Source organism: Eretmochelys imbricata, chromosome 1 (genome assembly GCF_965152235.1).
Source record: "Eretmochelys imbricata isolate rEreImb1 chromosome 1, rEreImb1.hap1, whole genome shotgun sequence".
Lineage (NCBI taxonomy): Eukaryota > Metazoa > Chordata > Testudines > Cheloniidae > Eretmochelys > Eretmochelys imbricata.
The window spans coordinates 243,952,448-243,968,643 of record NC_135572.1 but is presented as its reverse complement, the minus strand read 5'-3'; the positions used below and the strand labels follow the sequence as shown (position 1 = coordinate 243,968,643).

General features: G+C 40.8%; 1 protein-coding gene across 6 annotated transcripts in view; it reads left to right on the top strand.

The window, feature by feature from the left end:
- PLEKHA5 (pleckstrin homology domain containing A5) overlaps positions 1-16,196 on the top strand; it is a 263,205-nt gene that overhangs the window by 169,980 nt on the left and 77,029 nt on the right. For 5 of the 6 annotated variants that reach the window (XR_013347132.1, XR_013347130.1, XM_077826614.1 and 2 more), the window contains 3 exons: positions 568-640; positions 7,143-7,243; positions 8,854-8,969. Coding sequence is in view for 4 of the 6 variants with exons in the window: in XM_077826614.1 (XP_077682740.1) it covers positions 568-640; positions 7,143-7,243; positions 8,854-8,969 (290 nt within the window). In the remaining 2 variants the exon portion in view is untranslated. Of the gene's footprint in view, positions 1-567; positions 641-7,142; positions 7,244-8,415; positions 8,473-8,853; positions 8,970-16,196 lie in introns of those variants that run through there. The other variant, XM_077826646.1, reaches the window with a different exon arrangement.

Here is a 16,196-nt window from a genome sequence, read left to right as displayed (position 1 = left end):
CAGGATGTGCACACCGCAAAGCTTCATCTTACTTACACTGCAGTAGTCGTGGCAGTCCTTCATTCTGAAAAATGTATTGCAAATTGGTTAGATACATAAAAGCAAATGAAATTGGTTTAGGAATAAATTTTTTTATGTTGGAGAGAAATTTGCTTTAGGTTTATGAATACTGGTGGAGCGGGGAGTTTGGCACACACTTGATATGAAAGACAAGAAAAGATAAGGATAGCTTTTAAAATATTGGCTCACATAGTTCCTCTAAAAAAGCATACATGTTTATTTCCTTCTTCCCATTTACTGTAAATTGTAGTCTCTAGGTTCCTAAAATAATAGGCTTGTATTTCATTTAATCTTAAATTAGATCATCTGTACGCTTTCTAGGTAATCAGCTTGGTATTTAAAGTCAGGACTGTGTTAAGAAATCAAATGTGCATAAAACATGCTCTTAAACAAGAAAATCAATAGATGACATAAAATCATTGCAAACCAGGGGATCTGTTTTCAGTATGAGGCATTAATTGTTGATCGTCTGACAAATGCTTACTTGAACACTTTGATTTAATGTAGGATAGTACTGGTATGAAGCTGTGGAAGAAACGATGGTTTGTGCTTTCTGATCTGTGTCTCTTCTATTACAGAGGTAAGTTTTCTCCAGAAAGGTTTGTTTTTGTTTTACTTTAGAAACAGGAAAATCTTTGCATCTTTAAAAAAAAAAAAAAAAAGTTTAAGAGTTGTTGACATAAACTGTTCTCTTCCTCCCCCCCACCCCCCTTCTGCCGCCTGCCTCCAACAACAATTGAACCTTTAAAATAAAGCTAATCCTGTCTTCTAATTGGTGAAAGGGTACAAAGAGCTGTTGGTTAACTTGACATGTAAAATCAGCACACTAGTAGAACTAGCTGCACTTCCCAGGTCAGAACCAACTGCTGACATTGTGTGTTTATCTGGCTTTGCCAGAAGGAGTACAGGAGGCACTGGATGTGGTTTAATTAAGCTGCAGCTTTATTCTTAAATATCTGGGAGTATGTGGCAGATAGACTAGTACAGTGCAATTCCATAACCTTTGGCACATACTTGGGGATTGTCCCCTTATCCATGCTGGTCCCAGCCAATCCACTGTTGGGACCCAGCCACCCCCCTCATATGAGGGTTGTGTGTGGGAAGGCTATAAAGAAGGAGGCTGGCTCCCCACCATACCAGTTGTAGGAACCCCAAATCCCCTTTCTCTGCTCTTTTAAAAATTCTTTACCAATCCATTTTGAGAGATCAATGTATCCATTCCCTGTGGAGTACCTGCACTGGACATCTGCCACAAGCTTGCCTGGTCCAGATGAAAGGGGGCTTTTCTGGCACAGCTCTGGGTATAAATACCCAGAAGTGAAAATGATTATACTTATTTGAAAAATGTGCAGCACATTTTTACGTTAATCAAGGTAAACTAAGTCTCAAAGCAGAAAAGCTTTCTTTGTAATTCTTGTTAGTTGAAATTCTGAATTATTGGAATGCAGTCGTCATGCTTGCACTCAGCACTTGAAAGATTACATGTTGTTAGATAAACCACTGCTGGGTCAGAATTAGTCTACTCAGTAGGACTGTAATTTAGACATGGAGACATTGGTTGAGCTTTAGTTATTTTATGTAGTTAAATGGCCAGTGCCTATTCTGTGGTTTTCCTTGTAACGTTTGCCTACTTTTAGGAAGTCCTTTAAGGGTATGTCTGCACAGCCCATGGAAGTTTCATTTGTTTAATATTCTGGGTAGGTTGAATCTCAGATTTATGTCCCTCCCCCCCCCCCAAATGCAACTGAGAGGTGTTTTTGTTTTTTTGTTTTTGTTTTTTAACTTAAAAGTCTAAGGGTATACCTACACAAACTGCAGCAGCAAGCCTCCCAGCCCTGATCAATAGACTTTGGCTAGCTGGGCTCACTCTTAAGAATAGCTGTGTAGATGGTGCTTTAAAGTTGTAGCTTGGGCTCTGAAGCCTATGGAGCTGTCCATTCAGCTATTAAACATAAATAAAACTATGTATTCAGAGGTCTGTTTCCAATTTCCCATTTGTTCTGTGTTTGATTAAGGTGTTAAGAGAGACAGAAATAAAAGCAGAGTAGTCTAATCTGTATAAAGTAAGAAGCTGAAGTTTCAGATAGCTATTTTAGCTGTCATTTCATTACTGAGACGTATTTAAATCAAAAAGTGTTTCAACAATGGTTTACAGTTACTAGAAATTATTGAAACAAAACAAGCAGACAAATTCTAAACCCTATTCTTTGGAAGTTGTTTATACTAGGTTAGTGCTATCTCATTCAGGAACTTAGATGAAAAGGGGAAAATGTGCATTTGCTCTTAAATTGCAAACAGTATTTCTGGTTGTATATCTGACTGTAACACCAGATAGGTTGATAAGGTTTAGTCCAAAATTTTACCATGTTAAAATCCAGTGCCAAGTCCTGATTTAAGGGTAGAAAGAAAACTGATTTCATTGTAATTTTTAAATGCTTAGAGTATTATGTTTCTGTTTTCACTGGGGGATAAGACTGACTGCTTGCACATAGAAAAGATATTGCTTGCAACAACAAAAAATCTTAGAGACCAGCATAAGAAGATTCTCTCCTATTTATACAAATGAAGATGGATGTAGTGGGTAGAGTAACATAGATAAAAGCTCAGATGATGGGAAGCAGATTTTTAAAAATTTGGAAACTATAAGCATAGCAGTATGCATGTAACAAAGAAATCCAGTTCCTCAAATACACAACTATTCAATGTAACAAAAATGGGTAGTGCTTTTATATGAGTGCTACTGAATGAGATTTACTTATGGATAAACAAGTTAGTTTAATCTAAGTGTTTTCAGAACTCACTAGTTTATGTGGAGGAGAAAATACCACGTTGCCTTTTCTAGAGTTTTTTTTTCATATTCTGGACTAGGGAGGAAAAATGATACATAGTACCTCGTAAGGGTTTGTCTGCATAGCACTTTGGAGCACGCAGGATTGAGCCTTCCACCTGGATTAACAGACTTGGGGTAGAAGGGCTTGTGCTAGTGCTCTAGAAAGAGCTGTGTAGACAGCTCTTTAAAGCTGCAGTTCAGACTGCAGCTCGGACTCTGTAGCCTCACCACCCCTGTAGGTTTCAGAGTCCGAGCTCCAGCCCAAACCAGAACTTCAAAGAACTGTCTACACAGCTGTTTTTAGAGCGCTAACGCCAGCCCCACTAGCCCAAGTCTGTCCACCACAACTGGGAGGCTAGCTCCAAGACACTGTGTATATGTCTACACTGCAGTTCAAGCCTGGGCTTGAGCCTGAGCTCAAGCCTAACCCCCTTTGCATCCACACACCATTTGGGCTAACCTAGGCCTCAAAAACCAGAGTCCCAGGACCCTGAAGGGTCTGAGCCTTATTGCTTTCTTATGTGCACATGGCCCCAGCTTGACTCAGGTCCCAGAAGTCCTCCATATGTTTCCCAGAGTTCCTGACAGCAGAGGAGTAGCGCTTTGGGCAGCAAGCATGGCGGCCAGAAGTCTCATTACTGCCTGGCTGAGCCTGCTCCCCCTTCCTGCTCTGGTTCCTCCTTGCTGCTGCGTGGAGTTTTTCCCCAGAACAGGGAGCAAAGCTGATGTGCGAGAAGCAGCTCCCGGCTGCTAGGATGTTGTGGGTCACATCACTCCCCTGGCCATGCTGAGTCAGGAGCTCTGTCACTCTGTGTTCCTGCAGGAAAGCTGCTTAATACTTGCTCTGCTGTCTGGCCCTTGCTCCCAGACCTCCCCTGCCCTCTCTGGGGCTGTGTGTGCCAGGGCGCCTGGACTCTGTGCACTGTCGGGGCAACGAGTGGGAGCCAGCCCCAAAACCTCATAGAGCCTTCTGCGGCTCGGTCTCCATCTCCTCCTCGCTATGGGACAGCTAGGGACTGGCTCCCATGACATACAGCTCAAATGTCAGATTTTCACTACTCAGTGTTTTTGTAGTATAAATCTAAAATTCTGTAGAAACTTTAAATAGTTCAGGATATGGCAACATGTGTGATTTGTAGTGACTGTATTGTAGGTCTTCAGTCCAATTAAAATGCTAGAGAAGGAGTGTAAATATATTAAAGAGCATAAACCGTTGTCATGTGAGATTTAAAGCATTCAATCTTGTAATTGAATATGCCTGACTTCAGTCCATAATTGGAAAGGATGTGCAAATTGGCTCAGAGGCCAACATTTTTAAAAACTATTTTGAAATCTTTCTGCTCTCTAATGTATTAGCAAGTTGTACTGAATAAACAGTGGATGCAAGTAGTTCTTTTGTCCCTGTCTTTTGCCTTACACTTTTTCAAAGATGAGGAGCGTTGGAGCAACTTCTTTTGGTGAAAGAGACAAGCTTTTGAACTACACAGAGCTCTTCTTCAGGTGTACAACTTCCACACCTTTTTCAGTCATTTACACGTGTGGATGCAAAAGACAATTATTCTGATTGGGAAACATTTTACACTTTAGACCTTGATCTGCAAAAGATCCGTGCACACGAGTAAGTCTCATTGACATCACTGAGATTACTCATAGGCGGCATGTATAAGAGGCTTGGGGAGGTTTAGCCTCCCCAAAAATAGCTGGCCATACAGGGGGCAAGAAATGCCAGCTGTGGCACAGATCACCTCCCTTTGGAGGCACACTGGCCAAGTACCCTTGGAGCGCCACCCTCAGAAGCTCCCTAGAAGTGGGGAAACCACTTGCACCTGGACTGACCCCGCCCTCACTCTGACTCTACTCCCTGAGGCATCCCACCCTTGCTCTGCCTCTTTGCCCCAAGGCGCCCTGCCCTCGCTTGCCCTTAAGCCATAAAAAAAACGACACTTTTAAAAATGACAAACACACGCTCCTTCTAGCGTCCCTTAGCTGAGTTGCTCCAGCATCAGCATGCACAACCTCTCACTGGCTGGCCCAGCTATGGGGGTACTCCTCCTGCTGTGCATGCCAATGCCAGAGCAACTCAGCGAAGGGGTGCATGAATGGAGGGTGGGTTGGGGCCACGCTCCCATCACTTTTATGGATCTTCCGCTGCTCACATAAGCCTCCCCAAACAAAAGTCATGTGCCATATATGGGATTACTCACATGCATAAACCTTTGCCGTTATAACTGTGAAGTTATAAAAAGAAAAATAGAAGATAACTTTAAAAAAAATGTTCCCTTCCTTGTTCTGCACCTTTTAATGCAATATTTAGGCATTCACGTTTGTTCTGTGGGTGGTTGTTATAGTGAAATCATAGAATCATAGAATATCAGGGTTGGAAGGGACCTCAGGAGGTCATCTAGTCCAACCCCCTGCTCAAAGCAGGACCAATCCCCAATTAAATCATCCCAGCCAGGGATGTCAAGCCTGACCTTAAAAACTTCCAAGGAAGGAGATTCCAAATGTTCTCATTATATTTAAATCTTTATCCCCAAAGTAGTAATGTGAAGAAGTTAACTTGCCCATTGTGAAAAGATTTATATTTGGACATGAATGGCATAGCTCTTCTATTATAGTTTGCTTTGTAGGCTGCATGCTCAGTTTGGAAAAATGCTATCATTGTGCTTCATAGCTGTCATCCAATACACTTTATGAACAAATGGTGTCATCTGTGGAAGCGTATCTTAAGGTATATTAAGGCTAGACATGCACTGTCAGTGAAATACAACATTCACCCAGTAATTTCTGAGTTGCAGATTCTTGTTTCTCCAGTAGTCACAATGTGTCTCTACTGTGGGGGTGTTATTAGTAACTCCTTAATTAAGCTTATGTTGAGAGAGTCAGTTAAAGCAGGATTAAAAATCCTATTTTCCACTTCAGTGATTGAATTTAGTATCTGAGTTTAATACAGATCTTCAGAGGACAACTGAATTTCCCATAGTATTTGATTAGTAAAATATTTATGGTTTTCACAGGAAACGTTTTAAAATGAACCTCCTGTGGCTATCCAGACAGGAGCGTTGGTCTGACTATCTAACTTTAGCAAGCCTGCTGGGGCACTCACTCCTGTGGCATTACATCCCAGAGAGGCTGAGTAAGGACATGAATTTGGGGCACAACGAGGAGGTGGAAGACTTGACAGTGGGATTGCCTGCCAACCCCTCAGTAGCACCCACTCCCAGACCCCTACCTAACCCAGTTCCCTGGCTGGCCCCAATGCCCAATCCAGCTGTTTGGTTCCATGTCCACGTTCTTTCTCTTTCCCTCCCTTCAATAACTTCCCTACCACTGTCCTGTGCCATGAAAAGCTTCTACGTTAAGCCAGGGGCGGGCAAACTTTGTGGCCTGAGGGCCACATCGGGTTTCCAAAGTTGTATGGAGGGCCAGTTAGGGGAGGCTGTCTCCCCCCCAAACAGCCAGGCGTGGCCCAGCCCCTGCCTCCTATCTCCCCCCCCCCCACACACACACACACCCTGCTTCACGCCCACTGATGGCTCCCCCGGGACTCGAACCCCATTCACCACCCCCTGTTCTCTGTCCCCTGACCACCCCCGGAGCCCCGACCCCTGACTGCCGCCCTATCCAACCCCCCCTCTCATTCCTGACTTGCCCCCCGGGACCACTGCCCCATCCAACCCCCCTGTTCCATGCCCTCTGATGGCCCTGACCCCTATCCACACCCCCGCCCCCGACAACCCCCCCAACTCCCCTGCCCTCTATCCACCCCCCCGCTCCCTGCCCCCTTACCGTGCTGCCTGGAGCACCGGTGGCTGGTGGTGCTACAGCCGCGCCATCCAGAACACCGGGTCAGGCCGTGGCTCTGCAACTGCGCTGCCCAGCTGCCCAGAGCATTGCGCCGGTGGCATGGCGTGCTGAGGCTGCGAGGGAGGGGGGACAGCAGGGGAGGGGCCAGGGGCTAGCCTCCTGGGCCAGGAGCTCAGGGGCTGGGCAGGAGGGTCCCATGGGTCGGATGTGGCCTGCGGGCTGTAGTTTGTCCACCTCTGTGTTAATCTAATGTTAAAGTAAAGTACTCCTGGTGTTCAATCTGGACACTGGCCATCTACTGAAATCCATCGTGAAACACTGAATACAGTTGAATTCTCTGATTTTCAGTGAATGAAAAACATATCCATTGGACATGGGGAAAAGGAGTCTAAATGTATGTATTCTGTGTATAAAACTGTTGTTCTAATCAAATATTATATTTTAGATGAAAAAGAAGAGGGAATATTGGGGAGCATACTTCTACCTAGTTTTCAGATATTGATGCTTTCTTCTGAGGATCATATTAATCGCAAATATGCTTTTAAGGTGAGGGCATTCATTTTCAGTTGAAACACATAGAGTGCAGAACCTTTTCACTGTGTGTTTATGCAAGATAGGATAGACAGAAACAGCCTCTGAGTTTGATTTTGCATAATACTATACGCAGATGATCCAAACAGTGGAATCTAATCAAATGAATTCGTTGTGGATATAGACAGATAATTGCTAAACTTGATGAAGGCGCTAACCAGGCATATTTCATCATTTTGCAATTCCTTTATTTTTAATTCACAACTCTTAATAAGCACATCTTGGTGGCTTGGAATTGCAGTCTCCATGTGGAGCTAGGCTATGTCTACATGGCCCTGCAGTTTCAACTACAGGAGTGTGAATCACAGCACACACTAACGTGCTGCACTGTAATTCCCCTGTGTGGACACTGTGGGCATGAACTAAAGGGTACCTTGTTGACGTTAACTTAGTCCTGGTCAAAGAGGATTAAGTCAATGCCAACTAAGGCTATGTCTACGCTAGAGACCTTACAGTGGCACCGATGCAGCTGCACTACTGTAAGATCTCTCACGTAGCCACTCTTTTTGTTGACAGGAGAGAGCTCTCCCATTGACCTAATTAAACCATCCCCAACAAGCGGCAGTAATTATGTTGGTGGGAGAAGCTCTCCCACCAACATAGCACTGTGCAGAATACCACTAAACGCCGGCGAAACTTACGTTGCTCAGGGGTGGGGTGGTTTTCACAGCCCTGAGTGACATAAGTTTTGCTGACATAACTGGTTGTGTAGACATGGCCTTAAGTACCTTTTACTTCCCATCCGCAGCATTCACACAGCATTCATACATCTCAGACCACTAGTGTGTGGTGCAGTTTTAACCCCGTTAGACCGAAATGCAGGGCCGCATATGTAAGCCCTAAAATGTATTTTCCTCTATTGTACACATAGTTGTTTATGAAACTGGGATTACTAATATATGCACACCGTGCTCTGTCTCTCTTGAATTTTGGGAAAAAACACTTGAGGTATTTACTATGATGTGAATGGATGAAAGAAAAAAATTGAGTTTAGCACTTAAATTTCAGTATTAGACAAACTATTTTGTGTTTATATGTTTATTTTAGTTGGTATATTCTTTAATCATGAGTAAAGTCATCCCTTACATATTCTCTCCTAACATGGAATTTCATTTCTTGGCTTTGAGTTCCTTTTTGGCTGTCCTTAATGACTGTTGAGCTGTACATCACTGAAAGTTACAATGGTGAGTACAAATTAAGACTTACTGAATTTTTCAGAGTGCAGAAAATGTATAACTTAATATATTATTTATATTAAGTTAATGTTTTATGAACATCAGTATAAGATTTTTGATAGCAGAAAGATAGCAATCATTTCAGCAGGGTACATGCACAGAAGCAACAATTACAACTTTCAAGCTAATTCTTTTATTAATCTAATTTCACTGAAAGAAAAGAACAACAGTGAATTATATTGTTCTTGTACGAAATGTTTTCTATAAATTATTTGTAGAGTTTTTTCATAAACCTAACAACAATGGAGTAAGAAAACAATAACATTTACCTTTTTTTCTTTTACAGAAATCTTGTCTTTTTATTACAATGACCTTGTCATTTCCAATCAGGCAGCTCATCCAAACATGAGGACCTATTATTTCTGCACAGATACAGGGAAGGAAATGGAGTTATGGATGAAAGCCATGATAGATGCAGCACTTGTACAGACAGAACCTGTGAAAAGGTAATGCAGATTGGCAAACCAGTAGAACAAGGAGTTAATTTCCAATAGTGGGTTTGAGTTCGTTCACTTAAAATGTAAGGTAATTCAGCTGTGGTTCAGCCCCACCAGTGATAGCAATGATGAGAGCACTTGTGGGGTATGTCTGCACTGCAATTAGATACCTGTGACTGGCCCATGCTAGCTGACTCAGGCTAAGGGGCTATTTAGTTTGTGGTGTAGACATTTGGACTTGCACTGCAGCCCAAGCTCTGGGACCTTCCCACCTCACAGGATCCTAGATTCCAGGCTTCGCCCCAAGCCTGAACATCTACACCACAATTAAACAGAGCCTTAGCCCGATCCCTGCTAGCCAGAGTCAGCTGGCATGCGCCAGCTACAGGTTTTTAATTGCAGTGTAGACATACCCATGCTTGTTGAGAGTTTAAAGCCTCTAACCTTCCTCAGAATGACATGGTAGTTAAAATACTAATGGCAGCCAGCACTTCGTTTATGTTTGTGAGCCCATTGTTGCTACTACCATTTGATCTGAACCAATGGCAGTAATGGTGGTACATTTCAAAAGGAAAAAAAATTCCTATGAACATGGACACAACAAAGAAAAAAGGGCAAAAAGGTGAAAAATCAAGCCCACCGCACTATTAGTAAAGCTCAAGAAAGACATTTGCACACTACACATTGTATGTGATAAACTCATTCCTGCTTCATGATTCTAGTGTCCTTGCTTCAGGCAGTATGCTGATAAAAATTGAAAGTCCATAAGGAATGCTCTGACCAGTGCTGCTAACAGTGTTTTGTAGATACATGCATCTAACCTGTAGTATTTTGAGAGCTTCTCCATTACAAGTGTTCTCACTGCCCCTTTTACTTCTGTCCAATGTTCAGAGACTTAGGGGGATGATAGTCAGACTAACAAAAAATCAGAATATACTTAGATTTAATATTAAATACAAGTTAAACAGAAAAAATTCAGAACGTTTAGCTTTAGTCCCAGCTAATATCCTCGAAGAGAACATTAGTTAATATTAGCTTGTGTTTTTTCCCCATCATCTTGAAGACAGAGTATTAAAATAGAGTAATTTTTTCATTAATCTGTGTGTGCCTAGCTCTTTTCATATAGTGATTATTACAGATTATTAAGCCTCCCAATGTGCCTCTGTGAGATAGAGTATGGTAGGAATACCTACCCATTGTATATCTGGGTAAACTGAATCCCAGAAGTTAAATGACTTGCCTATAATTACACATGGGAAAAGCTGGATATAGTAGTCAGGAGTCTTGCTCCTCTGGTGTAGCACGTACAGGGGTTCTGAAAGGTATTCATAACACAGGCTACATCTGAGAGTGGTTGTTTCATACTCCACGTCCTGCCCCATTCATGATCACATCATCTATCTCTGAAATTTGACCTTTTTACACTACTTCATGTTTGTATTAATGAAATTTAATATGTGCAGTATTTTAAAGGTTAAACCTTTTGAAGATCAATGAAAATGTATTCTATGCGTACTGAAAAATATCATTGGGGTGTCAGTTCTTAAGATTTAAATTGTTATAATTTGACTTAATGATTCCACTGATCACTTTATCAAAATAATGTAAGATATTCTCTGAATGTAGTATTAATCTTTGGGATGTGAGGTAGCTTTTTTCTGTCAAGAGTGGCTGGAGTACAGAACAAGGAATTAAAGTCTCCTCGCTCCATATTTTAAGTCCACCATCCCCTACCCAAAGGGGTGGAAAGAAATGCGCATTTTCTTACCGGTACTAAAGGCCTCATCTGTCAAGTGGTCCCCATGACTGCTATCCAGTTTTTCTGTGACAGCTTCTGCAGTCTAATTATATTTTAATACCAAAATCTAGAACAAATTGAACATGAAAATGTCTAGGAACAGTGTAAAATAAATTTTAATTTAATATCTGATAAATAACACCAGGAATACTGCAGGGATTATAGCATTCCATTTCATATTTAATTCAGTGGAAATCTTCGTTTTCAAACTTGTATAACTTTTACAGTCTTTTCACTTGGGCACATCAGAGCACCCCAGAATCTACCTAGAAGGGTCTTGTCACAAGTTTTAGGTCCAGCTTACCTAAACCTGGACCGTATTCCTAAAATACTTTAGAGTGGGGCTGCCTTTCTGTGGATCCTGTGCTTGGGAGAGGCAGCAAATCATGGACAAACCTATCAGGTCAATTCTGTCTACTTTAGCAGCTGAATATTGGAAAACAATGTCTTTAAAATGTTAGTGGGTGAAGGGATTGGTGGTAGTGAACAGAGGATCTAGAACTTCTGACCAGCAAGATTTCCCTCTTTTGTGCGCTCTTTATTTTCAACATGCAATGGTCTTTGTTATAGTAGCAGTGAATGGAGGGATGAGGTGAAGACTGAGGAAGGGAGGGATGTGTGAGTGCTGCAGAAATCTGTGATCTGTCTCAGATAATGGGTTTGCGTATTTTATATGGGGTCTTGGTTATCTTAAGATATGTCTGTGCTACGCTGCAGTGTGGACTATGGAGGTGTAAACTGAAAGAGAACTAATGTTAATGTGAACTAGGTGCCTTAATAGTTCATGACAGCAGCTTCCATACAGAGCAGTTAGGTCGCAACAATTCACACCCCCTGTAGTCTGCAGCAAAATGTAGATACGCCCTTAGTTGTGTCAGGGTTGTAGGATTTAGCCTTAGGTTTGTGAGTATATTTTAAGGGGTTGATACTGCAGTCCATGTTGCATGCAAAACTAAAATCGGTCCCCTTGAAAGGCACACTAATAGTCTTGAAAGAATTAATTGAACAGATACTTTTCAAGACTAGCAAAGTCTCTTAGGCTTTTGTATCTTTAGCTATAACCAGAGGGCGGGGGGAAAGCAGACATCTGTTTCTGGTGAATCAATCTTTTGGCTATAAAATCAGTCTTTAAAAATGAACTGTTTAGCAGGATATGATCTTGTACACATACTGTAAAATAAGTATTGGCTCCCCAGGCAAATCTGTTAAATATTATCTATGACCTCATCCTTAAGTAACCTGATGTTTTAGCATTCCCGTAACATATGGGATAAAGTGCTCTTGGTTGAATCATCTAATCAGCAAGTGCTTTTGTCTCTTTATTTTAATTTTTTTCTTCTTGCTAGGAGTTGTGTATCCTAAATATAATTTTCCTATTGAATTTTACTTCAGGTACAATAGGTAGGCTAGTATTAATCCAAACTGATGTTCAGCACCTTACTTCCATACCTTTTGTTTTCTGAAGTTAAATTGCCTATCAATAAAATGATATATTTATTTAAATGTAGAAGTTTTGCTATTTCACGAACAATGGCATTCCTGGAACTTGCTTGTACCTAGGCCTAACAGTCTGTAAAATTGTGCATTTCAGCTTTAAAAAAATTCCAGCCTGCAATTTTTCTGTCTTTTGTGGATATGAGAATAATTATTCTTTTTCTGATGAAAGCATTCCTTTTTATCCAGATTTGCCCTAAAGTGATTTTTACTTCCCCCGTTTAAAGCCTGCTTAAAATAAAACAAAATTTGAGGTGAGGAAACAGTTACTTTATTTCTTTCTTGGATAATTGATCTTGAATGATTAATAGCTTAAGTCGAGGGTTTGAGCTTTTGGTGAAAAATCCTATGGAGAGCTAATGAGAGAGGAGAATCTTTGATAAATTCCTCAAAAGCCCAAACTGGTCCTTATTGCCATTCTTACCTGTTGTACAGTGAATAATTTGGTGAGTTTTCCGGATCATTTTTATATATGCAATGGAAAAACACTTGATTGGTGTGTTTATTGAGTGAAATGACAATTATGGCTTCTTTCCCTCTATCCCAAATATTTTAAAAATTGAAATAAAGTAAGCATTTTTGTTACTTCCATAGGAAAAGCACTGAGTGTATATAATATTGTAAGGTGCATATTCATTATGGTTGAATTTATTTTGCCCCATAGGCTTAATTGTAATTGCTTTTACCTGAGTAAGTCTGGCTTTATTTTTTTAAATGGTAGACCTTTACAAACTTTAACCAGGTCCTCAGGGTCCTATTGATCTCAAATACTTTAATCTATCAGGAATCCACTTAGACTTTTCATTCATAAAATGTGACCTGAAACAACCGCTTGAAATTGACAAACCATTGGATTATTTCCAAATTAGATCACCACCATCTTAATGATAAACCATAGCAATGTAGGTGTTTTTTTGCCTGCTCTAGTGATGTTATCAGTGTACTACTCATGTCATTTTCTTGTGCTGATCACCTAGTGCAGTACACTATTTACCCAGGATTGCTGTGGCCTGTGCCACAGCCAGTTCAGAAAGTAAGAACTGACAAATCTAACGTATGTCTTCACTTTAAGGGCTAGAGTCTGCCATATTAATGTACACTGAGTAGTCACTTATTTCTTGAATACCAGGGAGTAAGGTACTATTCAGTGTTCGTAAAGGTGGCAAAATCAACCCCTAGATGACTCAGACACAGGCATTTATAGCAATGTAAAAGTTAACAATCTGTTAACTTTAATTATCTGTTCAGTTGTGAAATTTGTTTCTGAATTTTAGTGTCTTACCTAAAGTTACTAAAGATAGGAAACAAGTAATCCCAGGCTGTGCCATCAAAAGCCACCTTGGCATCAAGCAGGATGGTAGAAACAGGGAATCTTTTTACAAGGTTAGGTTTATTCTAGGTTCCCAACATTTTCCAATGTAAACATTATTCCTCTTTTTTGAAAGCTCTGCTGCCTCTTGGTTTGCAGCAGGAACTTGAAATTTGGCAGGGGGATAGTCCAGGTGTGAGGGAAGTACCTGACAACATAAAAATCCATTCAGACTTTGTCATGTTCTAAGCAGTTGAAAATTGCTATTTTCCTCTATTCTGCTCAGTACATCTTATTCCTGGCTTACTGTCAAAACCCCTGAATATTCTGTTAGCCCTGTGCATGCATCGTCTTCTGGATTTGATGTAGACCTAAAAGGAGGAGAATCTGGCAGTGGCAACAGTTTACACCCCACCCCCATCAAAATACCCTTCAGCCTAGGTGAAGATGCCCTGATTTGGGGACCAGGAGACCATGAGTTAGTCTCTGCTTCTACCCACTAGAGTTAATAATTTTTGGTCCTTCACAAACCTTACTATTGACAAGGCCACCTAATTATATGAGCTGGGAGTAGAACTCAGATAGCTAATTTGGCAGGTCCACATCACTCAGCCACCTTTCACCTCGGAAAGAATCTGTCAAATCTAAATACTTTGCTGTTCTGTCAGTAAAATGGGGTTCCCCTTAGCCTGTGCACCTCATGCGGTTGTGTGTGATCATGTAATTAAAGACTTAGTGCATAAGTGCAAAGGGACTGAATTAAGTTGTAAAAAAATACCTTAATTTTGGCATTTTCAAATTTTTTAGTGGTGGTCTTAGAAACTTTTAACATTCAATTTTTCGTATCTGTAATTATCAATGCTGTACCTATTATTATCTGTGAGAGGTCTTTGGCAGAACCTGACATCCATTTTCTCTTTTGGGTAAGTCCTTTAGTTTGGGTTCAATTGTGTAAGAGAGCACATTTTTAGAAAAAAAAATTTCACAAGTACTTGCTTAGGCAAAAATACTGGAATGTTGGTAGACCAAGAAAGAGAAGTGTCAGCCCCATGGGCATGTGCTTATTCTTCTACCAAAAAACCCCTTTGAAATTCCAATGAAAAAATCATCAGAAGACTTAATGTTGCCAGATGCCATGTTGACCTGATAGCAGAAAACACCAGATGGATCAAACGTGGGAATCCACCAACACTGCAAGAAACAGTTCATTGTCCTGATGGATGACATGTTGATGCAAGCAGCCACAGAGATACACTTTTGAGTATTGGTTTGCATGTTTCTCAAGTGCCTTTCAGCCTGTATGTTTTCTGCCTCTAACAGCTGGGCTCCTGCACACCATGAACATTGCTATTTCTGGCTGAGATACGTTAAATACATTCTTTTGTAAAAGTCAAACTTTTTTCATACTTCACAGATGGGTGAATGTAGGGCTAGGGGTTATTGTATCCCTTCACTTCTCAGAGATTTCATCAGATAATTCACAGCAAAGTAGGACAAAGTAGGACTTGCATAGCTTTAACCAGTGGCTTGTCCACAAGAACACTGAGGGTATTCCTGCCTGCGCTGCAAAAAAGACTCTTAGCAGCAACTCTGAGCCCAGATCAACTGACTTGGGATCACAGGGGTCTCTCTATGGGGCTGAAAATAGCAGTGTAGATGTTCAGGCTCAGGCTGGAGCCTGGGCTCTGAAACCCGGCAAGGGGATTGAGTCTGAATTCCTCCAAAAAATGAGACTCCTCCGAAAGATGACTAGATCAAAGCACATTAATGAACTGTTAATGTATGTCAGCAGGGTCCACATAGACCCTTAGAGTGCAGTAGGCTAGTGCAGGGTAGATTCACACGCCAGCTTGCTGCAAACTAAATATTTGTATAGACAAGCCCTTGTAACTGCTCTATGAGTTTGAGTATTTTAACTTGTTTTTAGAAAGGAGATACAGTGGAGGAAGAGTTACAGTATATCCTACCAATTTGGTAGATCTAGTTGACCTAGCAGATGCATACTCATACAGAATTGCCTTAATCTTTCATTAATTCTCATAACTGCCTGTGTAGTTTTAATATGTTTTGCTATGTTAACGGTCTTGAACCAAGAGAAATGTACCTACAAAAAAGGCTCAGTTCCACTCTAAAACTACACTGCAGAAATGGTTTATTTTCTTCATTTGTAAGTCGTTAGTCTAGTTGAGCTAGCACTTGTGGCTGGGATAGGAGTTTGTGTCAGTCTAAGAAATTCCTTGTAAAAACATTTAAACTAGTTCATATATCTGCAGTCCGTCTGTGTAGGAGTTGTTACAACATATTAATAGAATTCCTTACCAACTGCTTGGTATTAAAAGGCATGATTCTACTTAATTTGTAAGCATTTCACCAGTGAAGTATTTGAAAAATAAATGTCCAGAATTCTTGAAGGAAACTATAGGAAAAATGGGTAAAACTTTCCAAAGGGAATTCAGTTTCGGTGCGTATGAAAATTATATCCAACATGATTCGCTTGTGAAAATATTCTTAAAGTATTTATGGTTTAAATAAACTTCTGGAATGATGCTTAATATTTGTCATACATTTAGGCCTAATGCTCAGAATTCAAGTGAACATAAATCAGTGTGCGTATGCAGTTACTTAGATTGCATGG